The following is a 24,416-nucleotide window of genomic DNA, read 5'->3' on the forward strand; positions in this document are numbered from 1 at the left end:
TATAGATCATGTTCCTCTCTTTTGGCCTGAAAGGTTTATGCTGAAAAATCCAGTGATAGCCTTATGGAGTTTCCCTTGTACATGACTTTTTTTCTCTTGTTCCTTTCAAAATGTTCCTTTATCCCTGTTTTGTTTTGTTTTGCCATTTTAATAACTATGTGGATGATCCCTTTAATTTTTATTTTTTTATTTTTGAGGTGGGGGGGGGGTTTGGGGAATGCTCTCTGTGTCTCCTGGACCTGGATCTGTTTCCTTCCCCAGATCTGGGAAGTTCTCAGCTATTATTTCTTCAAGTAAATGTTCTGCCCCCTTACTGCTCTCTTCTCCTTCTGGGATCCCTATAATGTGAATGTTTTATGCTTGATGGAGTCACTGAATTTTGTCAGTCTCTTCTTACTTTGCATAATTCTTTTTTTCTCTCATTTGTTCACCTTGATTACTTTCTATTACTCTGTCTTCTAGTTCATTAATTCGTTCCTTTGCATATTCCAGCCTATTTCTCCATCAAGTGTATCTTAAATTTCATTTCTTGAGTTCTTCACCTCTGACTGGTTCCTTTTTATGTTTCCCATCTCTGTAAGGGTCTCACCGATGTCCTTCACTCTTTTCTCAAGTCCAGTGAGTATTTTTATGATCATTACATTAAATTCCCCATCAGGCATGTTACTTCTACCCACTTCGCTTAGGTCTCTTGCTATGGTTTGGTCCTGTCCTTTCATCTGTGATCGATTCCTCTTTCTCCTCATTTTACCTAACTCTCTGTGTCTGATTCTGTGGGTTGGGAATGTCAGTTTCGTCTCTTGCTTTTGAAACCAGTGGGCGGCAGTGCACTTCTGTCAAGGTGGGGCTTGTCCTCCTCTGCGGGGTGGGGCTGGAGAGAGGGAGTGCAACCCCCCTGGAGACAGGCATGCCGGCTCCCCAAGGTGGCTGAGTGGGGGGAGGGAAGTGGCACCTGCCAGCTCCTTTGTTCCTGGAGAAGTCCCTCAGGGAACTCTGAGATGACTAACCAGCACTGCCTCAAGTCAGCCCCAGGTGCCTTGCACACTGCAGCTTTGCACTCTCTGCAGAGACAGCAGGTGGCTCCTTTGGGGCGGGGACTCAGCTCCTGATTGCCCTCTGGGCTCTCTCAGAGCTGATTTTTAAGGTTTGAGGCTTTATGTCCCCTCCTCTGATTTTCAAAGCCAAATGCTGTGGGGATTTCTCTTCTCTTTGCAGGCTCCGTGGTGTGCTAGATTGTCGCTCTCCACTCTCTGTGCCCATGGCTCCCTCCCTCTGGTAGTTCCACTGAGCCCTCGACTTTCCTACCCTCTTGGATGTGAACTTTTCTCTACAATTGGTGGTGGAGTTTGGCAAGTCTCTGGGGTCATTTCACGGGCATTGGCTCTGATACAAGTTATCTGATTGTATCTTCGGGATGAGAGGAGTTTAGAGTCTTCTTACTCTGGCATCTTCCAGGAAGTCTCCCATCAAGTGTATTTTTAATTTCACTTACTGTGTTTTTCCTTTGCTGGGTTCTTTTTTATCTCTTTGTTCAGGAGCTCATGGATGTCCTCCACTCTTTTCCTCAGTCCAGTGAGTACCTTCAGATCATTACTTTAAGTTCTTTATCAGGCACATTACTTCTCTCCATTTCGTTAGCTCTCTTGCCATGATTTTGTCTTGTTGTTTCGTTTGGGACCTACTCCTCTTTCTCATTGTACCTAACTTGCTGTGTCTTTTTCTCTGTGTTAGCAAAGTGAGCTTAGTTTCTTGCTCTTGAAAGTAGGGGCCTTGTGGCGCCTGGGTGGCTCTGTTGGTAAGCATTTGCCTTTGGATCAGGTCATGATCCTGGGGTCCTGGGATCGAGCCCCACCTCGGGTTCCCTGCTCAGTGGGTAGGCTGCTTCTCTTTCTCCCTCTGGCCCTCCCTCTGGCTCGTGCACTCTCTCAAAAAAAAAAAAAAAAAAAAAAGGCAGCCTTAGGAAGAGGAGGTCCTCTAGCGCCCTGCAGGGCCGTGTCCCCTACTGGCCAGAGCCTGCTCCTTTGAGGGTGTCTCTGTGTCTTGCACGTGCCCCATTGTTGTAGCCCAGCTATGTCTGCTTCAGTCCAGTTGCACCTGCAGTGGCTGCCGGTGGCTGCCGGTCGTGGGGAGGATTTGGTCCCGGTGGCCATGGTGTGCCAGCCTCGGGCCGCCTCGGGCTTGAGGGGAGTCAGAACACGGGTTTGCTAGAGCTGCAGTAGCCGCCAACCACAGGTCTCCTTCCTGATCGTCCCCTGAGCAGCTTTCATCGGTGGGTGGGTGGGTCCGCCGTCGGACAAGGTTCCTTCCCCCTGCCCACCCCTGCGGTCTGTTGGAGGCGTCTGCGGAGTTAGCGTTCCCTCGCTGTGGGGATTCCGAGTGGTGGTGGCCCCTGATGGGGCTGCTAGCCCTGGTGTGGATGGGCTCCAGCTGAGTGCTGACTGCCGACTGGGGGGGGGGGTGGATCTGCCATGTGGGAGGGGGGGGGGGGGCGGGGGGGGGGGGGGGTTGGGGGGCGGCGGGTCCTCGGGGGGGGCGGGGGGGGCTGAGGCTGGGGGCAGGGTGCAGGGAGCAGAGGTCAGCGCTGCGCCGTTGCCTAGGTGACGGTGTGCTTATACAGCAGGGAGGTCTTGGTTCCTAGAGGAGTCTCCCAGCGATCTGTCCCTCTGGGACAGGTGCTAAGATGAGTAGATAATTCTCCCTTGTGTCCACCCCGGGCATTTAAACTGCTGCTTCTGCGCTCTATCTCCCTGGGCTGCTGGCTGAGCTGCCTCTTTACTTAAGGGCAGGACACCATGTCCTGCTGCCTTCCCAGCTCTCCCGGAGCCGAACCTGAGTCCCAAAGCTGCAGATGTTCTGTCCCACTGACTGTTAAGAACTCGAGAAGTTAAGCCTCTCTGGTTTTCAAAGCCAGATGTGAGGGGGACTGGTCTTCCCGCAGGGGGTTCCCTCGGTCTCCGGTGCCTGGGGTGGGTCTGCTCCTCTCTGCGCCTGTGGCCCCCCCTCTGGCCTGCAGACAGTGCCCTGGGGCAGTCTGGCTCCCAACCACGTCTGTGGCCCTCCTTCCCCCTTTGATGTGGCCTCTTCTCTCCATTCAGCTGCGCAGAGTCTGCTCGGTCAGTGTTTGGGTCACAGAGTGAGCCTCTGGTCCTCCTACTCTGCCATCTTCCCGGGAAGTCCTGACTGGGGCATTAGTGAGTGTGGAGTTCAGGGCAGGCCACCACGACACCCCCAACCCCCATCGCCATCCCCGAGTCACCGACTCTAGCCTATTTTGTTCCGGTTGTGTGGCCCCATCTGGGTCTCAGGGGCACTCTCTGCCTTTAAGGAGGCGGAAGGGAGAAATAACAGTATCTGTGCAATGCAGCCACCTGGGCGCTCTCCCTCCCTGTCCATGGCCTTCGGGAGCCAAATGTAAGCATGGCGGTGAGGCCAAGCCAAGGAGGGAGCAGCATTCCTCCTGAAGACTTGAGAAGGTCTCACTGGGGCCTGGGGAACCTTGGCTCTAGTTATGACCACGATGTATCTTGGTACCTTCAAGCCGATCACTTCACCCACTGGAGATTCTCTTTTACTTGTAGGATGAAGGGGCTAAGACTTGGACTTTTCCAGAGGACCACGTGAGTGGCCATTTCTGGATGAACGAGGAGCTAACGTAAGACTGCGCGCCAGAACACACATTCACAATGGCGTCGCACAACACACGTTTCATGTCGCGGTCGCCAGTCGGGAATGGCTGGTCGGGGGGGGCCTTGCGTGGTGTGACAATCCGGGGGCCTGGCTCCTTCCCTGCTGGGGCCCCGCCCACCTTTAAACTGCCAGCTTTGTGAGGTTTCCCAGAAGAGTAGAGCAGAGCGACTCACCAATGCTCCAAATCACGATGATTCGAAAACTTGGCGCTGGAAATTTTTTGGGCCGGGTCTTCGAGTGCCCTGAGTCCCTCCCACCCACATTTCACGGGCCAGAGGTTGGCCACAAGGCCACAGCTAGGCGCGAGGACATCTGGGAAACGTGGTCTAGCTGTGAGGTGAGGAGGAAACACGCTGGCTACACGACCAGCCCGCTGGGCAGAGAGAACCATTCGCTGCTTTAATGGCAGTCCTTCCCGGCTGGCCTTGAATTACCCAAGACTCTGAAACCACGCACTTTCACCTCAACCAGGGGAACCGTGTGCAGGAGGGTCCCGCAGTAATGTCACTGAGTGAGGGCTGCGGGCTGGATCAGGGAGTGCGTCCAGACCTCCAGTTTTTCCCGGGAGCCCCAGCTCGGTCCTGGGGTCCGGGCATTCCATCCCTCGTTCGGATGATGGATTCAATAATCAGCCAACGGAGGCAGGAAGAGCGCACCGGATTTCGTGAAGATGCAGGATACTGCTGAAGAGAAGCCATACAGCCACTGTTCCATAAAGACAGTATTTTTTTTTTAATTTTAAAATTCTGCATCTGAAAACACAGTATGACAGAAAGCATCGCTATACACCTGCAGTGTTTTTGGTATGATACAGGATTTAATACATCCACTGGTTTCTGCAAAAAATTTTGCTTTGTCAGACAAACAAACTCCCCTAGACAAAAAAAAATACAGCTAAGGCACAATTTTGTTGTTTTTCTGCTAAATGAAGATACAGAAAAGGTGCAAAAAATGAGCGGCTAGTGCAATCGCTTCCGAGAGACACGGGCTGCCTCGAGGGAAAGCGTTCGTAGGACCGAAACTTTGATGACTGGTCAATTTCAGATAGTTCAATCTCTTTTAAAATACTCCTTTGAATAAATAGCAAAATATCTACATCTTCCAGTGTGTGCCATTGGAATTCTTTTTTTTTAACTTTATTTACAGATTTTTTTTAAATCAATACATTACAAAATAGTTCTGTACAGTTTTATGCATATCATGATCTATAACAAAATAGTTATTTTTAAAAACTATATCACCACATGTCTTTGAAAAAAAAAATGGGTGGACAGTAATAACTTATTGTGAGGCCTCTAAAAATACCCAAAACGGACACTACTGACAACATAATATTAAAAACAAAAAAGACGACGGTGAAAGGACTCTAAGGACGGTTGCGCTCAATTCCAGTGAATTTCCTGCGGAAACCCTGGGGGGTTGTCTTTGGCCTCCGACGGGACCTGGAGCGACGGACCTCGGGAGTGTGATCCCTCTGAGAACAGGACCCATCCGCTGGGAATACTGAACGCTCTCCCTTTCCAGGCAGGAAGGACGGAGAGGGAAATAGAGAAACTCTCCTGATTTACCCCTGGATGAAGTCCCTCAAGTCCCCAAGCCTCGGGGGGGCGGGGGGACAGGGGTGCAGGTGCTCACCCCCGGCGGGGACGGAAGCCACCCGGGGCCTCGGCAGTGTGCTCGACAGCGACAGCGACAGCATGCTGCACCAGGGGGCAGACGCTGGCCCGGCGGGAACGCCCCAGCCTTCGTTTTACCCAGAGGAACGACAGGAGGGTGTTTTTTTTAAAGACGACACGTAGAAGCCATTTCTGTAGCGTCTGCAGCCTGCAGAGGGGCAGCCCCTGGTGGAGGCGGCTGCCGTGAGAGCGCCAGGATGCTCGCTTCCAGCATGTTGGTGGAGGTCGGAGGGAGAGGGCAGTCAGCTTTCCAAAAATAATGTTAAGGCCACATTTCAAAAAGGAGAAACCTAAGGCTTTTGGGGGTGGGGGGGAGCAGGGGAGGCAAAGCAGGTGGGAGTGAAATGAAGGATGTTGCAGAGGTGGGGCGCGTGGGGTGGCAGAACCTGCTCTCCTGGGGGCTGCGGGGTGGGGGCGGGGGGAGTGTTCCTGGCAGGAGGGAGGGGTGGGGCGGGGAGGGCGGCATGTTCCCTGCGTGGGGCTTGGGGAGGACAGAACCAAAGACAGTGTGAGGGGCAGACACAGGCGGCGCATGAAAGCCCTCCCTGGTCCTAAGCGGGGTCTGTACAGTATCTGGTTGGCCGGGTCACCCGAAACAGAAAAAGAACCAAACTTCAGAAAGAGAGAGAAACCGTCACAGAGAGGGAAACAGAGGGAGAGAAATTTGCATAGATTGTATGTTCAACCCAGCACGTTTGGGACACATAATTAGCCCCCCACCCCCCGTAAACTTCTCAGCAGACACGATGAGGTAGCGCCTGTGTGAGACCCATGGGCAGAGTAAGGTGCCCGAGCCGAGGAGGGCGTCCGGGGGTCAGCACAGCTCGGACAAGGCGTCCCAAATGGGTGCCAAGATGGCTGCTCGGACCCGGGACTTGGAGCGAGGCGGGGCTGTTGGATACACCCCTCCTTCCCAGACCGCCCTCCTCACCTCCCCCTGGGCTGGCGGAATTCTGGAAGGTGTGGGCTTCCTTAGGACGTGTCTATAAATTCTTTTTCTTCTTTTTTTTTTTAAGCACCATCTTGGGACCAGGACCCCTTCCCAAGCCAGTTCTCCTGGGACACCTCTCCGCGGGACCGTCTCTCCCGGGTGGAATGACAGGTAAGAGGCTCCTGTTCTCCCTTCCGCAGGATCCGCGAAAAGAGCTAGAATTTTTGCCCCTTCCTACTGGTGGCTCATTTCCTCCATCAGGGCATGGCCTGATCTCTTGGTAAACCATCTCCTGCGAGCAGGGGTGGCTGGCCATGCACAGGATGGATGAACTGTGGAATTGCTCCTGGCCCACACTCAGAACCAAAAAAACCCACTGCTGCCACTTAATAGTCAAATTTCCTACGGAAATCTGGATCTCTGGCTTCCTTTACCAAATGGGAAGATTCTGCAGGCTCACGGACAGCCGAGATGCTGTCTTTGGATGGGCCGTGCAGCCCACCACTCCCTCCTGTCTCACGCCAAGCCTATTAGTGTTGGCTACCCCTACCCTAGAGTGTGGCTTTGACCTGGCAGGGCCTGGCCAACAGCTGTGCCTAGTATGCCCGCCCCCCTTGAGTGCTTGTGTCCTGAGTCCCCGGTGGGCTTGGCTGTGTAGGCCGTCTTGAGTAAAGCCCTACCTCCCGCAGCTCCTTGTCTCTACTGGGCACCTCCCTGGCAAAGAGATGGAGGTTCCAGCCTGTGTCGTCCTTGTACCTGTAAACCGGGAGCCGGGAGGCAGCCTGTCCGCCCAACTGAGGATGTGCTCAGGAGCTGCAGTCGCTTTGTGGGGGCTTGTGGGGGCCTGATCGTCCTGAGTGCACTGGCCTCTGAGACGTTAAACTAGCAAGGGGGAAATGAAGCTGGGAGGACTCGTGATCTGACCAGAAAGGTCTTTTTCCAAAGCGAGGAAAGGGCCTCCTTCTTAAACATGGGGTCTGGGCACTGTTCCTGTCCTCGAGGGAGACTGCTTGTGCCTGACCTGGGCCGTGGGACTCAGGCAGACAGGCTGCCACCCGAGCGTCCCTGGACAGGTTGGCTGGGACATCACAGGGGGTGTACAGCCTCCTGAATGCTTCCTTCTACCCAGGCTGCCCCCAGGCACCCAGCCGGTGAGCCAGGGCGGGACTTCAGGCTGTCACTAGGGTTTGTCTCCTGTGCTTGGGTCCAATAGCCCGAGCTCCTGGCTGCCTGACCCAGTGGCCTTTCAGGACTCCCTCCCTCTCAGGCAGATACAGTGTAGCTGTTAATGTGTCCCCGGGGAAAACCTCACCTTCTCGCCAATCCTCCTGGCCTTTGTTTGGAATCCTTTTTTTTTTTAATAGCAAAGTTATACCCTGGTCAGAAAACAGAAGTCTTTAAAGAAACATTGGGTAGGACTGGCTGACTTCCTTGCCGTGAGCAGGGGGCGGGTGGGGATCGTGCCCAGAGTAGACCTTCTCTGCTGGTTCTGGGAGTGAGGATGAGCCATGTCGGTGGGTGCAGGTGGGCCCCAGGGAGGGGTCTGCAGGGACACTGGACCCAGGCCTGAGCCCTGCACAGGACACCGTGGAAACCACGGGACTCCTGGCGAGGAGGGTGACGAGGAAGGCTCCCTGGGTGGGCTAGGGCAGAAGGTGGCGGCAACCCAGGCTTCTGGGCACCTAGAGTCTGCACGTTCATTGAGCCACGATCCGCCCTTTCTCAGCAAGCGCCCCTGAGGTCCCCGGAGCCCCTGTGACATGGGTAGCTCTGGGCTCATCTGACCACGCCCCCTCCTGCTGCAGTGGCTCTCTCTGCCTCCCAGGCTCAGAGGTAGGCTCTGCAGCGGGAATGGCTCAGGAATTCCAACCCCCCCAGGACCGGAGGACCTGCCGAGGCTCCCACCCTGCCTGAGCAAAAGGTAAGGCTCCAGGGTCCCCAGGGGGACCCTGCTTTCGGCCAGCAGATGCTGGTGCAAGCGTTCTCCTCGTGATGTCCAACACCCCGGCTTTCCTCTGAGGGCATGAAGAATGCAGAGCAGACAGGAGAGAGACACACCGGGGATGGAGAGGGAGGCAGGGAGGGTGGGGAAGGGGGGGGGGCCTTTCGTGAATGAAGGCAGCTTCAGTTAGTAAGAGACGTAACTGACCAGCTGCAAAAGCAGCACCTACTCATTAGTCATTGACTAAAACATAAATAATAAATACTGAAAGTGTCCCTCCTCCGGCCCCTCCGTGGCTCACAGAACATGCGGCCGGGCAGGGCATGGGCTCTGGGGTGAGCGCAGGGTGGGGGTCGGGGGTGGGGGTGCTGCGGTACCTTCACACCCGCGCTGCCCGGGAACACGAGGACGGGCTCCCCGGGGCAGGACAGTTGGAAGCTGGGGTCGGCCTTGGCCAAGGAAAGCCTCTCCTGGGGGGAGTGGGGGCTGCAATCGGAGAAGGAAGGGGCCTTAGGCTGGGTTTTCCAGCGGAGCGGGGCTGGCCCTCCGAGGCACACAGCAAGGTCACGGTGCAGGGATCTGGCAACTCAAGCACTTGGAAGAACGCTGTTGTTGAGGTTTGAGCCGATTGGACGCTCAAGCTTCCAGCTTTCCCGCTGCACAGCAGAGGGGCCCACTGGCACCTCTGAGAAGGGCGTGAATTTGAACACCAAATCTGAAATGCCTGTCCTAGAGGCGAGAAGCCTGGTCCCTCCCCAACTCCCGCTCCGGAATGAGGGTGGGGTGGGGGGACCATTCCCAAGGTTGGGTGGGCTTCACCTCCGTGCAGAAGGCCTCAGGCTGGGACGGGTATTGCTAGGCTATCCGGCTCAGGAGTCGGGTCCCAACCATCTGAGTTTCATGGCCACAGGCCCCAGAGTTCTCCTTGTCCAAGACCCACGAGGTCAGGGTCTTGGTCTCCCAGCCCCTGCACAGATGCTCGCATACCTGAGCCTCATAGCCTTTCTGTAGCCTCGTGGGGCAGTCTGGGAGCGAGGCTGGCATGGAACGCAGACGGCGGGGAACCTCGGCCACGTCCCATCAAAAAGCTCTCCTGCTCATCTAGCTAGGAAGGAGGCCGGAGAAGGGCTGGTGGAAGGCTCACCCAGTGCCCTTCCCCTCCAAGGGCGGGAAGATGAGCCTCAGGGCAGGGCTGGAGGTCATGCCCAGGGTCTGGGCAGTGCTCTTCACAAGGGGTTCTGTGGAGCTCTTGGGTTCGGGAGGAGCCTCAGGAGGCGCCCTGGGCAAAGGCTGAGCTTTGACAAAGAACCTCACCCTCCCCAGCTTCAACCCCAGCAGCCCGGATGTCAACCACACCTTGAACTTGTACCTCCAACTGCGCTTCGTAAACAGAATTCTGCTCAAAAGAAAAGTTGGAGAATCACTTGACTGGGGGGACTGCATCACCGCGGGGGAGGACAAGGAATCTGGAGGCTTCGAGGGCCAACCAGAAGAGGTAAGACCACCACGGCCCCGGGACTGCGCACTCCTCGCCCCCCAGAGCCGGGGGGGGAGGGGGCCAGGTTGTTGGCAGGAGCTGCCTTGACCTCCGCACCTTCCTGTCCATCGTTCTGTAGCCGGGGGAGCCCCTCTCACAAAAGGCACCCTGGCAGCAGGGGGCCGGGGTCCGGGCGCCACCAGCCCTCGGGCTGCTTTCCCTCGGACATCCGCTGGGGCCCGCACGCGCCCGGTGCTACCTGAGCCGGCCATCGGGTTTGACAGCTCCCAGCTCGGACTTGGGGTCGGGGCTGAAGGAGCTCCAGGCGGTCTGGCTGCAGGTCTGCATGACTGGGCAGGCCGTGGGGCCCGCGGCGCAGACGTCCATGGCGGTCCACATGCCCCCCACCAGCGAGTCCAGCCAGCGCTCCAGTCCTGCGCCCGTGGAGGCCGCGTTCCGCCGGGCCTGCTCCACCTGGGCCGGGCTGACGGGCAGGCTGAGGACGGGGTTCAGGCTCTGGAAGCTCTGCTCCATGTAGGCGCTGCGCGGGGGCCCGTTGTGCAGCTTCAACGCCTCCTCTGAAAGCCACAGAGAAGGAGGAGCGGGTCAGGAGAGTCCCCGAGCAGGCACCGCCCGCGGGCCTCATGGCTGTTGGGGGACACTAGCCTGCACGGTGGCCGCAGCCCCGCCGCATAGACGAGGACCCGGCCTGCAGGGACACTCCTCCCACACCCATGAGCCCCCCGGTGCAGGGCACCGTCCACTCGTCTGTCCCCAGAGCAGTCCAGACCGTCCATCCATTCATTCACGCACGACATTTTCAGCACCGACTTGGTCCAAGGCATTCGTTCAACACATACTTGCTAAAACTCCCTCTTCCAGGCATTCCTTCATTCACTGGACGAAGCTACAAGGCCAGGCCAGGCCCCGCTCCACCCCCTGGAGTGAGCGGATGTAAGACTACAGCCCTGCGCGGGGAGACGGAGGACGAGCCCTAGAGCAGGTCGTTGTACCCGGTGTTCAGGAACCTGGGGGGACTGCACCGGGTGGGGGGGGGGACGGGACCCAGCGCAAGGGCTGCGCACGCTGCGGCCCTCGGGCCAAGGGTGGCCCACCGGGTGCAGTAAATCAAGTAGCGCCGGGACACAAGCCGCGCCTCCTGGCGGACCCGCTGTCTGCGGCCAGCTCTGCCGCCGATGCGCTGCGAAGCCCTTGAGACAGAGACCGTGTGTGGTCCGCAAAGCAGGGAAGCTTTACTGTGTGGCCCTTTACAGTAAAAGCTTGCTGCCCCCCCGGAGCCAGAAAGGACGGAGGATGTTTATTTTGTGTGAGGGGGTAAGGGAGACCTCGCAGAGGTGCCTCCTGAGCTGAGTGCTGGTTAATGAGACCGGGGAAGCCGCAAGCAGATCATGGCAAACGGAATTCTGGGCAGAAGCAAAGCCTCATTAGAGGACTTTCTGCAAATCACAGAGCTAATGAGAGTCGGAGCCAAGGCTGGAGTCTGGGTCTGTGGATGCACCTCCACCGGCTCTTACCAGCCCGGCTCTGCCGAGCAGCACCTCCCGTGTGAGCCCGTGGGCGGCTGCCGGGGCTCCCGGGTCAGGGTCCCCAGGGCTCATGTCCCTGGTGTGTGGCTTCGGATGTCAACGCCGGGTGCCTGCTTTCCAGGACCGTCAGAGGAGTGCAGTACCTCAGAGCTCGGTGACGGTCCCTGTGCTGATTCCTGTTAAGTGCTTACAGTGGCGCCTGGCGTTAGTGTCCAAGCTAACCTCCACCACTCGACACAAAACCCCAATAATCCAGCTGGAAGTGGGCAGGCGCTATCCAGGTGGCCAGCAGACACACGGAAAGACGCTCACCGTCACTCAGCATCAGGGACGCACAGACCAGAACGGCAGGGTCCCGCCTCCCACCTGTCAGAACCGCGAGAACTCGAGAGACAAGAAGCAACCAGTGTCGGCAAAGACGCGGAGCAGGGGGGACCCTCGCACACGGCTGGTGGGGACGCGAGCTCGCCGTGGAAGACGGTGTGCAGGGGCCTCGGGTGGTTCCGAACGAGCGCCCCCAGGCTCCGGCCACCGCTACTGGGTGTTCCCCCGAGACTGTGGACGCGCTAACCCGTGAACACGTGCGCACCCCGAGGTTGACTGCGATGTTGTTGACAACAGCCAGCTACGGAGGCGGCCCAAGGGTCCCTCACAGCTGAGCGGGTAAAGAAGATGTGGTGTAGACAGTGGGACAGGTACAGGGTAACAGGACTCCGTACAAACCAGAACGGGACCTTGCATCTAACATCAACGTGGACAGAGACAGAGGAGCTAATGCTAATGGAATTAAGTGAAAGACAAATACTGTAGGATCTCACTCATGTGGCGTTTAAGAAACAGACTCTTAGATGCAGCGAACCGGATAGTTGCCAGAGGAGAGGTGGCGGCAGGAGGGGCGCGAGAGGTGACGGGCGTTTGGAGCACGCGCGCGCGGAGCGCTGGGGTGTGAGGAGTTGCTGAGTCACGGCGTCGTGTGCCCGAAACTATGCACGACCGCACGTGACCTGTCCTGCGCACACACGCAGACGGCGCCCGGCAAAGACTGATGCTTGGAGAAGTACAGCCGGAATTGTTACGGCTGGCGTCATTAGTATTCAACCCTGTACATGCACAGAGCCATGGGCTGGCGTTATGATACCCATTTTGCAGATGGGGAAACGGATGGCTATCTCGCCGGACCCATCTGGGGTTAAGCCCGGGACCGGCCGAGTCCAGTCTACTTCCTAGGGCTGATGGGGGAAGCAGGAAGTGCACACATCTGGGCTGACGCAAAAAAGCTAGCTGTTGTGGAGAAGTTCCCTCCTACTGCCTCTTTCATTGCCAAACACAAGAAGAGATTGTAAAAACCTACCGGCCACCGATCCGGGTGAGCCTGGGTTTCGGCCAGTCAGCTGTGGCTCGGGTGAGAGAGCGAGGGCTCGTGGGACAGTGTGGCGTTCAGAAACACTTCCCGTTCCCCGGACGGTGGCTGTCCCCCTCGGGGGCAACCAGGACAGCTCCGATAATCCGCACACTGTTTTCGAGTGTGTGCGGTCCTGAGTGGGGTTTGAGGAAGAGGAGGAAAGACCATGCACCCGCCCTAGTGGAATGAACAACATGCTTTCTAAACCGGGCCCCAGCCCGCCTCTCCCGGATGCTGGCAGGGGTGTGGGCAGCTCCCGGACCGCCTGTCTGAGGACGGAACCTCTTCCTTCTCGAGCAGGTTCTGCCTCGTCCATCAGGTAGCCTCTCAGACCCTCCACATCGGCAGAGCTGGCAGTGGGGAGCTACCCGAGGCCACAGAAGGCTGGCCGCACAAAGAGAAAAGAGCAGCTAACAAGCATCGCAACGCTGGGGACCAAATATTGTGGCTGATGCAGAAAACCCTTATGAAAAATGAGGTTAATGTGGGAAATGCTATTACGGCACCAGCCTGTGATGCTCGCCTCTATAATTAAATTTTCCTCAATTCCACCTCATCAGATTTCTTGAGATTACCAGGGACGCATCGATAGTAAATTACTCTTGACGAATCATTTTACAAATTGCATCGCTCCCACTTTCATGTTCCCTGTCACTGGAACATCGTTAACAGACACAGTCACCGACGGCGGAGGGGGGCTGCTCCCAGCGGGGTAAGATGACCCCCGGCTCATCCTGGGCAGGGGTAGGAAGAGCCTTGCCATCTTCAGAAACTCCAAGGAGAGAGAAAAAAAAAACTGGAAAAATCAGGACCCGGTGAATGGCCCCGGGGTTTTCTCCCCCCCTGGAGTGGAGGACGGCTCCTTTGTTCCGTCTGACAGGTGTATCTGGAGCGAAGAGGAGAAGGTTATTTCTATCCCTCTCCTCCACGTCTGGCTTGGGGAAGTCTCAGGGATGCTAAGGATGGGAACCTCACTGGAGAGCACTTGAGGGCTGGCCCAGCTGGTACGGGAGGGGCTGTCTTTTGGCTGTTTCCCAGGGGAGAAGGGGGAGCAGACTTCCTTCTTGAGAAAACATGAGGTATCTTTCTGCTTGCTCAGCCCAGAAACTTAGCAGAGGCCAACAGAGTTCACGTCCCACCCGCCCCCCACCCCCTGTTCGAATTCCAGGCAGCCCCTCCCCATGTCTTTGTCCCCCTCTCCTTGCGTCACTAGCTAAATGGCACCCAGCCCAGAACTCTTTTTGCCTAATGGAGGCTGTAAGGTGTTTTTGGCTTCTGGGTTTCTGTTACGTGTAGACAAACAGTTCCAAATACCAAGAGACCCAGAAATCCTGTTTCTAGGAAACTGTTTAGGGCTGAATCTGTATGGGCACAGACAATCTGAGATTCAAAAATCTTTGCACTGTTGTCCATAACACCACCACCAACGGAAGAAGCTGTGTGTGCTCAGTGGGGGACAGATGGATTCTGGGTCCTTAACCCAACGGAATAGGAACAAACAGGTAAGCTTCAGACACACGAACTCGGACAAGTCCAAAGAGCAAGTTTCATGACAGAACGTATCACTCCATTTTCAAAAATCAGCCATGTGTGACTTACGTTGTGTGTTCATGTTTATGCTTTGGAAGCCTCCAGAAACCACTAGAAGGATGAACACCAAAGTTTTGATGGCGGTTCCCCTGGGAGGTAGGACTAAGTGGGGAGGAAGACGTTCCCAGTGATCAGAGGAGGACCCAGAAAAATAGAAGTAAACTCTTCGGGTGAGAAGAGAAAAAGGCGGTGGGCGCCGACATGCCTCTCTCCCGGCCCTCCCTGCCCAGTGGGAAACACCACCCTGATTTCGCACCAAGGACTCTTTTCCTCACGGGTTTCTACGAACACGAGAATCCTGAAGTCAGGAACTGCTGGCCTGGCCTGCTTCTGAACTTTAAACATGTGTACGCTCATTTCGACTTCTCTGGTGACCTGCCCCCATCAACGTCACGCTGTGGAGACTCACCCAAATCAGCGCGTGGAGCCGAGCGGCGCTGGTGTTGCCGGCCACGCCGAGCTCCGCTGTCTGGACAGACCTCACCGGCGTCCAGCGTCTGAACGAGGGCCTCGGGGCCGCTCCTGGTTTGGTGCCATTAGGAACAATTCTGCTCTGGGTCTGCACAGGTCTACAGGTCTGTGGGGGCATCCACGGAGCCCTGGGACTTCTGTGTGGCACGGGGGCTGTGCTAAGCCATTTTCCAAACCTGCTTTATCACTTTGCGTCCCCGCCGGCAGGAGATGGACAGCTGTCCTCCGGCCTTCTGCCGTACGATACTGTCCAACCTCGGAACATTTCTCAGCGGTAGTGTGAAGTGGGACCTCTTTTTGCTTTCCATTTGCATTTCTCTCATTATTCATGAGGCTGAGCAGCCTTTTATGTGTGTGTGGGCCATTTATGTTCTTTTTTCTCTCTCTCCTTTGTAGCAGGAGTTGGCAATCCTTTCTTTCTTTTTTTTTTTTTTTTTTACAAAGGGCCAGATAATAATTTTGGATTTGTGGGCCATGCAATCTGTGTCACAATTCCTCAGCGCTGTCATTTTGGTCCCAAGGAAACCATGAACGGTCTGTCAATGAACGTGTGTGGCTCCTACTTTAATTACTATTTTTTAAAAAGTAAGATACTGAGTTTCACTCAGTATCTGCCTGGGTCTGTTTCCCTTCTTGTCTTAAATATGATCAGGGCTTTCTGGAAGTCCAGTGGGAGAGCAGGTCATAATGAGATATCTAAGAGATGACGTCACCTCAGCGTACAAGTGGAAAACGAGAAGGTCCTCTATGCAAACAGGCAGGGGGACGTACAGAGTGGAGAGCACTGTTCTCCGAGGCAGCCTCCGTGCCCCGCATGTGAGCAGCACAGCCCTGAGGAGGAGGACCCCAGGGACCCCCAGGATGGAATATCTCCCCCGCAGAGACGCCGGGAGTACTCACCTGGTTTGATAGGCTGCCTGTTGGAGAAGGTCAGCGGAGCAACGAGGAATTTGGTCTCTGCGACCGGCACCCAGTGGTGAAGAATTTTCACTGTCCAGACCCCAGGCCTCAGGGGCAAGTTCAAAGGGGGCTTGTAGTGGGTGAACTCGGCAGTGGATTCAATCAGGATGTCATAGGTGGCTGCGATGATGTTGACAGGGTCCACCCAGATGACAGTCACGGTGACGTTGGGGCCCTTCCCCCATTTCTGCATGCCTACGGGCTCGTCCATGGGCCCCAGGAGACCCCCGAAGTTGCGGAAGAGCCGCTCCTTGGCATCCCAGTCAGTGCCGACCTGAAACGAGAGCGAGACCTCAATTCACAGGTCCCGGAGAGACCTCAAATCCTGCTTGTAACACGGCATACACCCATTTTACAGATGAAGAAACTGAGGCTCCCAGAAGTCACCTGCCCAAGACTGCACGCACTAGTAAGCAGAAGATCTGGGATTAGGACCTGGTCTGGGGGATTACAAGGCCTGTGGTCCATTCATTAACCCTTAGGGCTCGTGGGCCTGACACAGGGTTAGTGCTTCAGAAAGAAAACCTACCACATGCACCGAATGAACGAACGAATGCTGTACAGCTAGTGTGCAGCCTTCGGGTACCGGCATTTTGTGTGATGTTCTGAACTACGAGGCTCCCTCTGCCCCTCCTATCATGGGCAGGAGTCCACATGGCTTTCCTAGGAAGACCTAGTTGTGCCCTCCCTACAGCACTCAGAGCTAGACCTCGGGGTGGGGGTGCCCGTAAGAGCCATCCTTCCTGCCGGCCGGCGTGCATGTCTCTGACTTGCTGGGAGTCTGCTCGTGGCTTGTCTGCAGCGTACGTCCGGCCAGGAGCCAGGAAGACCTTGTGAATCGTCCTCTCACCACTCAGTGCCCCCACGGCTGGCGTCACGGAGCTTTGCAGGTGCCTAGCACGATGCCTGGCACACAGCAGGGCTCCGTATCCGTGGAATCAGCGAGTGAAAGACTCGACAGAAACGATCGGACCACTCCGGGCCCCAATACTGAGCTCTGCCACCCCTTTCCACCAGTTTACACGAGGGGTCTGGTCGCCCAGGAGGTTTCATTCAGTGTTTCTGAAGACCCAGCACACGCGGGCACACGGGCAGCTGATGACGAACACACTCGAAGGCTCGCCTGTTCCCGTGGTCTCTCCACGACCAGCCTCCCAGGTGCGTGTGCGCAGGTCGGGGTACGGGGGCCTCCGTACGGAGCCAGCGGGGGTGGCTGACGCTCCGTTCTTGCTGTGAACTCCCGCGTCCGTTCTTTCTCTGGGGCCCGCTTCACCCCGTGCTTACCGTGGGGCTGGCACAGCGCCGAGCGCTTCGAGGCACCGGCCCACGTGACTCGCTCAGCTCCGCGAAGGGGGACCCCGTCATCGTCCTCACGTCACAGATGAGAACACCGAGGCTCAGAGCACGCAGGTCCCCTGCCGTGGCCGGTGAGGGGCCCCCAGAGGCTGTGTTCTCACCCACTCTTTCGTGTCAACCTCTCGTTCATCTGACGCCAATGAGCCCGGCGCCTGCTGTCCCCCGGGGCCCCATGGTGCGCTCCGTGGTCCGTCTTTAGACAACCGATTTCAGACGGGGACGCAGCAGCTGTCCCAGGGAGGGGGCCGAGGCAGGGACTGCATGAACGTTTCCGCAGGGGCCCCCTGGGGCCGGCGGCCTCACGGCAGGAAGGGACCGGACAGGACTGAGCGAAGAAATGCACGCGGGCGTGAGCAGGATTCCAGCTACGGCCTCCGAGTCTTGGTGAGGTCGCTGAGACCACCCAGTCCCGTCCCTTCCCTACCTGCAACCCTCTTCAGCACCTCAGGATTCTCAAGCCTGGTCTCTGTCACCTCATCCTGTGAGGTCCGGTCCCTTTCGGTCCCGCTTCATCTCAACCCTTCCTCCTCCTCTCCACTCACCCCTGCTCCGGCACGTCCGTGCGGGCGGTGCGCTCTCGTCTCTGACCCTCCGTTAGATCCTGGCCTTCGGGCTGGGACAATCTTCCTTTTCCCACCCTCTTCCCGGCCAGCTCCTGCTCCTCGGGCAGAGCTCAGCCAAGGTGTTGCCTCCACTCGGGAGCCTTCCCCAGTTACAGGCACCATGGAGGTGCTTCTCTGAGGATTCGCCCACGGCGGGCTTTTCTGTGTGCGGTATTACAACTCTGAATTTATGCTGTCCCTTTCCTTCACTCAGGACGGTCCACTCCATGAGGAGAGGGACTGCATCTGGCTGGTTGACCCCTGGATCTCTAGTATCTCTAATGCCTAAAGCACGCTGAGCACGTGGCGGGTGCTCAGTCTCTCCTTCCATCTGTCCACCCACCCGCTAGACGCATCATGAACGATTAGGGGCTGAGCACATGGACATCCCTGTGCCCAAGGTCCATCCCCTGTGGACATCCCCTGCACACAATGGCTTCCCACAGATACTAACAAGTGGAGGAATGGTCACAAAATGAGGGCTCCTTCTTAAAGAAGGGCTCTGTGACCAGTTAGGGGAGGACACTTGGCAACAGTATCCTTGGCAATTCTCTGAGGTCTGAGCTCTAAAAGCGAGACAGCCCAGGTGGAAGCTGGGTAGAGCAGCTGGGAGCAGAGAAGCTGGATCTCATTTCCAATACTAGGAGAGTGAGCGGAAGGCTCACTGCCACCCCCAAGCGAGAGCAGGGCTGGGGCTGCCTGAAGTGGGGGGGCCCAGATGCTGTCACACCCTCTGGGGCTTTGAGATCTTCTCACAGATCTTCTCACGGCAAGTCCACAGCCACTTACTACACAATTATCACTAATCACATCATGACCATGTTCAAGGTCACCACGTTGCTCCCCAACTTCAAACCCACTAAAAGTCTCTCACTGTGTTGAAAATACAACCTGAGCTTTTCTCCTGGGCCTTCAAGCTCGCTCACAATCTGCACCATTCCCTTAGACCGCTTTTCCACTGCCTTCCCTCTCAGTATGCTCCAGCCACACAGGCCTTGTTGCTCCTTGCGTGTGCCCAGATGCTTCCCAGAGCCTCATTTGCACATGCTCTTCTCGCTCTCTTCTCTCAGACTGCCCCAGCTCTCCCTGTCACCGGCTCTTTTACAGCTTCCCAAATGAATCACCCCATTGAAAGTAGTCCCCATTGGCCTCTTCAACCCTCAGCAAAGACAGGAATGAAGTTTGATGTTCTTTAAAATACTTGCCATTAGCTGAAATGCTTTTGTTCATGTATTTGCTCATTCACAGGCTGACTGCCCCACCTGAACTACAATTCCATGGCAACAAGAGCCTGGACTGTGTAGTTCACCATGACCTCTCCTGCTCCCAGTACATCATGAACATCTTTCCTGCAAGCCACTAGCATGGGACTCCCGTGGGATGGAGAAATCCATCTGACCACTCAGTGACACTGGCCACCTGCTCAAAGCCAGGCTCCTGGGCCACGCCACCACGAGGGGATCCCCTGTGGTTCTTCCCTTCCCTCTTGTCTGATGTGACAGTGTTTGTCCTTAAAAACTACTAGGACTTCAGAAAAAAATGCGAAGTACAAAATTCGGGGCTACGTGCCTGCTGGTACTCTGCCAGAGACCTGGACGGTTCTCACATCAAAGTTGCCAGCCCCACAGTAGGAACCCTCACAAATCACGAGCCACAGAGTGGCCACCCTCATCTGTCACTGCCAGAAGTGCCCCGTGACCCAACAGCTGGCTGATCAACAGGGAGCGCCCAGCCACCCGGCATCCATCTCGTTAATGGGACGTTAATGTCTTCAACTGGCCACCTGGGGCCCCAGCGCGGAATCCAACGGGGCTGCTGTCTGACTGCCCCTGACACTGGTCATTCATGGAGGCAGCTCCCATGGCACCTTGGATCCCGCCAATCCACTTGGATCCTTCATTGAAAATTGAAAATGGTGGCTTCACAAGAAACCCCACTCCACTCCATAGGGCAGAGCTGGGCCAGCTGGAGCCATGGGCAGCTGGGAAGGGACTAGCACGGACTGCATAAAGCAGTGAAACAGTTGAAAACGTGAAACGGGTGAAACAGTTCTCCCCTCCAACCCCACTCCTAGCCGTTCAGGATACTCCGTGTTCTAAAACCACACTGACTGCACGTCCCTAACCCAGCAGCCACACTCACGGGGAATGCTGCACTCCGGGGACCAATCACCCCCTCCAGCTGCTGGCCGAGATGGGGAAGGCAGGAGTCGGGTGCTGGAGTTCCGTAGGAGCCACCCCTCCTCAAGCTGGACCGACTTCCCTTCCTGCAGCATCGCACCCCCTCCCCCACAGTGTGCGTGCCATTTGGAAATCGTATGTGGCACCTCCAGATGCCATATGCAGGGAATGCAGCGGTGACCAAGAGGGACACAGTCTCCGCTTTTTGGAGGACAGCTGACAAGTGGTAAGAGAAGTCAACAAGATGATTCTGCACGGCAAATGCTGCAAAAATGACAAGACAGGTGCCAAGTGGAGACTGGAGCTCTGGGGCATACATGGGTGGGCAGGGAGGGCTGCTCGGAGGGGGCACCATTTGGATTTAGCTCAGAATGACCAAAAAAAGCTGCCCATGTGGACACAGGAAGGGAAGTGTTTTAGGCAGCCGGAACAGCACCTGCCAAGAGACCTCGAGACCAGGTCTGCAGGGGCTGGTGTGACAAGGGTGGTGCTGGGCTAAAAAAAAAACTACACTTCCATCCCAGGGATCTGTGCACTGGTTGGTCTGTCTGTCCACTGGCCACCTGGCCAGCCATCCGTCCTCTCATTCATTTAGTGACTGATCTGAATAAAGCCCGGTGCTAGCACCTGGGGAGACAGAGGCACCAGGAAGCATGTGGTTTGTGGCCAGAGAGACTGGGCTCCATTTGAGCTCTTCCACTTCCTAGCTATGATCTCAAAAAGTCCCTGGCCCTCCGGAGGCCTCAGTTCTCCAATCTGTACAAGGGGACTAATGCCATCGCTTCGTTAGGAAACTGGTCTGTTCTCATCTATGACTAACACAGGCTGAAGAGGGGTCACTGGCCAGGATGAAAAATGACAAGTACAGATTCTACTGTAAAAAACAGACCCCGGCTCCAGGTCGACTGGGTCCGCAGACACTGGCCACCCTGTGTCGCTCTCCCCTGGCCCCATTTAAGATGCCGGTGCCCGTGCCCGTGCCCATGGTTGGAGGAGCCTCCCTAGGTGCAGGGCGTGCTATCTTCTGGTTCCCCTCCCCCTCCCTCTCCGTCGCCAAGCATCAGACTGGCCAATGGAACCCAGAAGGGCCGCTGGAAAAGACCATGGAAGTGCGCGGGTGTCGGCCGTCCCACCTCGGAAAACTGGAGCCTCCCAAAGTCGCTGGGCGGGCTTGCGATCTTGAAGACCTTCTTCGGCATCACCCACGTCTCCAGGGTCTCCAGTTTGCTCACAGCCAAATTAGTAGCGTGATGCTTGATCAAAAAGCCCTGGAAGCGGTCCGCAAGGAAGTAGAGGTGGACGGACGCTGGGTGGCCCATCGGGTAGTACCTGGAACACACAGTCTCCCGTGAGCCCGGGGGCGGGGCCTGCAGCGCGCAGGCTCACAGCCCCACGCGCACCGCCTGCTGACCCCCAGCCCCGCGCAGGCCCCATTTTCTCCAGCGCTGACCACGGGCCTTTGCACCATCCCCGAAAGCTGCTCCCTGGGTAGCTCAGATCCCACCACCAACGACTTCCTGGTGATTATCAATGTAAACCTGCTGACTGTACAAGAGCACAATAAAGAAAGTGAAAATTATTACTTCTGATGCTTCTTTCCCTAGGGGATGTCCGCTCACGGATATTTATCGATCCTCTGGTGCCAGGTACTAGGAAGGGACAATGGTGGCCAGTGATGCCACAGTGATGGATCTCCTCTCAGCCTGATTTTCTATGCAAATTCAGCCCGACTTTGTATGCATATATTTGCATAAATCTTACACGTTTGGGATCATGATATACATACTGGTTATATCCTGCTTTTTCTTCACAGTATTCCCCGAGCATTATCGCATGCCTTTCAAAAGTCTCCGAAAACACGATTTTGGTGAGTGTGCACACACCCCGCCCCAGTGTGTGCCATGCCGTATTTCACAGAGCAAGTTCATCACTGGATGCTTAACAATGTTTTTTGGCTTTTCTAAACAATCCACTAAACATCTTTGAAGAAAACTATTTTGGAGGACGTCTCTTCTCTCCCCTCCGACAGGTTCTCATGTCTGCTGTCCACCTTTATCAGAAATGTACTGAGTCATGCTCCCAGTGTCCTCACCAACAGCATTGGGTCTGATCCTTAAAAATTACTGCCCATCTGAGACACACACACACGCACGCACACACACGTTGCTCATTAGGATACATGCCTTTGACACCCCAAGTCTCGCTGGCTGAAAGGGACAGGGGATGAAAAGCAGGAGAGCTTGTCATGGGAGTCAAAACAAGAAAGGTTCCGGAAGGGAGTGGTCAGTTGCGTTGGGATCTGCTGAGAGGTCAAGTAAATGAGCCAAAGTCAAGCACTCTGGAAGTCCAGGAGTTAGTCTCTGGTGGCTTGCTTTCCCTTACTTTTTCTGTCAAGAAATCTGTTGTCCCCACCTGCCTCCATCCTTTCCTCTCCTCAGGCACCGCCACAACCCTGGTCCAAGCCACCATCGTGCCTCACCTGGACCTTTCTAGGACCTTCCTTACTTGTCCCCGCCTACATTGTCTGCTGTCACCTGTTCCTAGTAGCCACATCCACTGTCCACTGCTTGAATACCACAAGTGGTTTGCTTAACGCTTGTGGTAAAATCTAAATGCCCCACCTGTCTACAAAGTCCTGCCTCTTCCTCTAGCCTTGTTTTGGTTCGCGTTGCCCCAAACTCCTACCTCCCAGCCACATGGATTTTCTTTTGGATTCTTGAACATGCTAAAAGCTCATTTCTACCTCAGGGCCTTTGTACAGGATATTCTCCTTGCTGGGGATGCTCTTCTCCTTTTCCGTTGTGTGCCTGGCCGTGTATTACCATTCTGCATCAATGTCACTGTCCCAAGAGAGTTCTTCCTTGACCACTGAATCTTACGTCACTGACTCACTGCTATTGGGTGGCTTTACCTTCATCCTCGGCAAAGCCTTCACTCTTACCAATCTTTTGTTTTTCCTTACATGTGCTTAGGTCCTGTCTTTACACTAGAACAGGAAAGCCTTGAACTCAGAGGCCTGCTCTGTCTGGGTCATGGCTAAGCACCCAGTGCCTAACAGAGCCTGACACGTGGTAGATGCTCAATCAATACATGCTGATTGCGTGAAAATCTAGAAGGATTTCCTCTTGGACCTTTTGCTTCTAAAGTGCACATAGGGCACAGGTCACCCAGGACTGAATGCAAAGTCCTCTGATACCTCCTCTTGACCGGATACAGCACTTAAGCCATTACAATGTAGACTAGAGGTGGTTTTAATTAATTCGCCACAATAAAGTGTAACCTAGAGGCTGCCACAGATGCATCCACTTGGCCCAAAGGCGTCTAGATGAGGTGGGCACTGAAAAACTCAGATTCACCCCAAAATCTGGACTTCTAATTTCTCTTGAAAAATCAGGAGACCCGTTGGCAGCTTCAAGTCTCTAATTCCCTTAGAGCAAGAATGTGCTGGAGCTCAGAACCAGGGCCCATGGGGCCTCCAGACTGGCCCAGTCATCCCACCCTGCAGGGGTGAGCCCTGCTGCCTGCCTGGCCCGGGACAGCATCTGAGGACTTTGAGCCCCTGTATTAAAACATGGATAGCCTTATCTCTGGATGGTGGCTTAAAAGCAAAGTTTTTTTTTTTTCCTTTTTCTTTTTGGTTCTCTCAGTCTGCCATTTTTATAATGAGAAAAAAAATCAATAAACATTATTTTTACGAAAGGTTATATACTATAGACTGGAAAGACAATTTGTATGAAATGCCCCGAGGAAGTGAGACTCCCTCTCGAAGTAGTTTTCCCTTGCTATCTCCCCAGACACCCCAGGGGCAGGAATTCACTCTTTTGCGTTTTGGGATAAGGGTCCTTTGTCCTGATTTATTTGCAGGCACATATCCATAAATATACCGGCTTTGCCCACAGCAAGGCACAATGGTTCTATTATAATGAAAAATGAGGTAGAAGCCAAAGGCTTCTAGGCCCCAGGCAACTTGATGGCTTGTTTAATCCCAAAACAAATACCAGAAGAAATTTTCAACAACCCTAAATAAATTGGGGTGTCTTTTGGAATTTCATATATATGGTCATTTACCTTATAAATTCTGTAAAGTCTGGGACTACAACTGTTCGTGAACAACATTCACCTCCCAAGCGTGGGGCACGTGTTACCTACAGCGATGCACGCGGTCGCTCTGCGGGCCAGGATTCTGTCCCTGACTAGCAGAAGGGAAAGACACTCGTGGATGACCTTGACCCCTGGCACTGCAGCTAGCCGCCATGGGAGTGCTGGAGGAAGTCTGAGCTCCTTTCAGCTTGGGAGGGGAGCCCCAGGAGCTTCCCAGAGGATTTGGCACTGGAGCTGACCTTTAAGGAGTGGGGAAGGGTGGGCTGCACAGAGACCCTGCAGAGCAAGGGGAAACAGGGACAGTCGAGGATCAGTTCACACCAGCGGTCAGGGAGCGTGCAGTTCCCAAACGCGGCTCTCACTGTTGACTGCTTGTGACAACTTCACGGTAGCACAACGGAGACATCCACAGGGACACGCGCACTTACTGAGCACTTAGCATGTAAAACGCTGTTAACACAGGGATGACACTAACAGTAACACGTAACTCATAC

General features: G+C 55.4%; 1 protein-coding gene across 1 annotated transcript in view; it reads right to left on the bottom strand.

Annotated features, from left to right (window-relative positions):
• Window positions 1-8,384: 8,384 nt before the first annotated feature.
• LOC111156268 (xylosyltransferase 1) overlaps window positions 8,385-24,416 on the bottom strand; it is a 297,991-nt gene continuing 281,959 nt past the window's right edge. Inside the window, exons 12-14 of the mRNA XM_022517037.1 lie at window positions 20,955-21,150; window positions 15,624-15,957; window positions 8,385-10,291 (exon numbers count right to left, since the gene is read on the bottom strand). Of these exons, the coding sequence (XP_022372745.1) occupies window positions 9,969-10,291; window positions 15,624-15,957; window positions 20,955-21,150 (853 nt within the window). The 3' untranslated portion in view covers window positions 8,385-9,968. The remainder of the gene's footprint in view (window positions 10,292-15,623; window positions 15,958-20,954; window positions 21,151-24,416) is intronic.

The sequence above is a fragment of the Enhydra lutris genome, unplaced genomic scaffold (genome assembly GCF_002288905.1).
Source record: "Enhydra lutris kenyoni isolate GAN:26980312 unplaced genomic scaffold, ASM228890v2 scaffoldscaffold45, whole genome shotgun sequence".
NCBI classification, from domain to species: domain Eukaryota; kingdom Metazoa; phylum Chordata; class Mammalia; order Carnivora; family Mustelidae; genus Enhydra; species Enhydra lutris.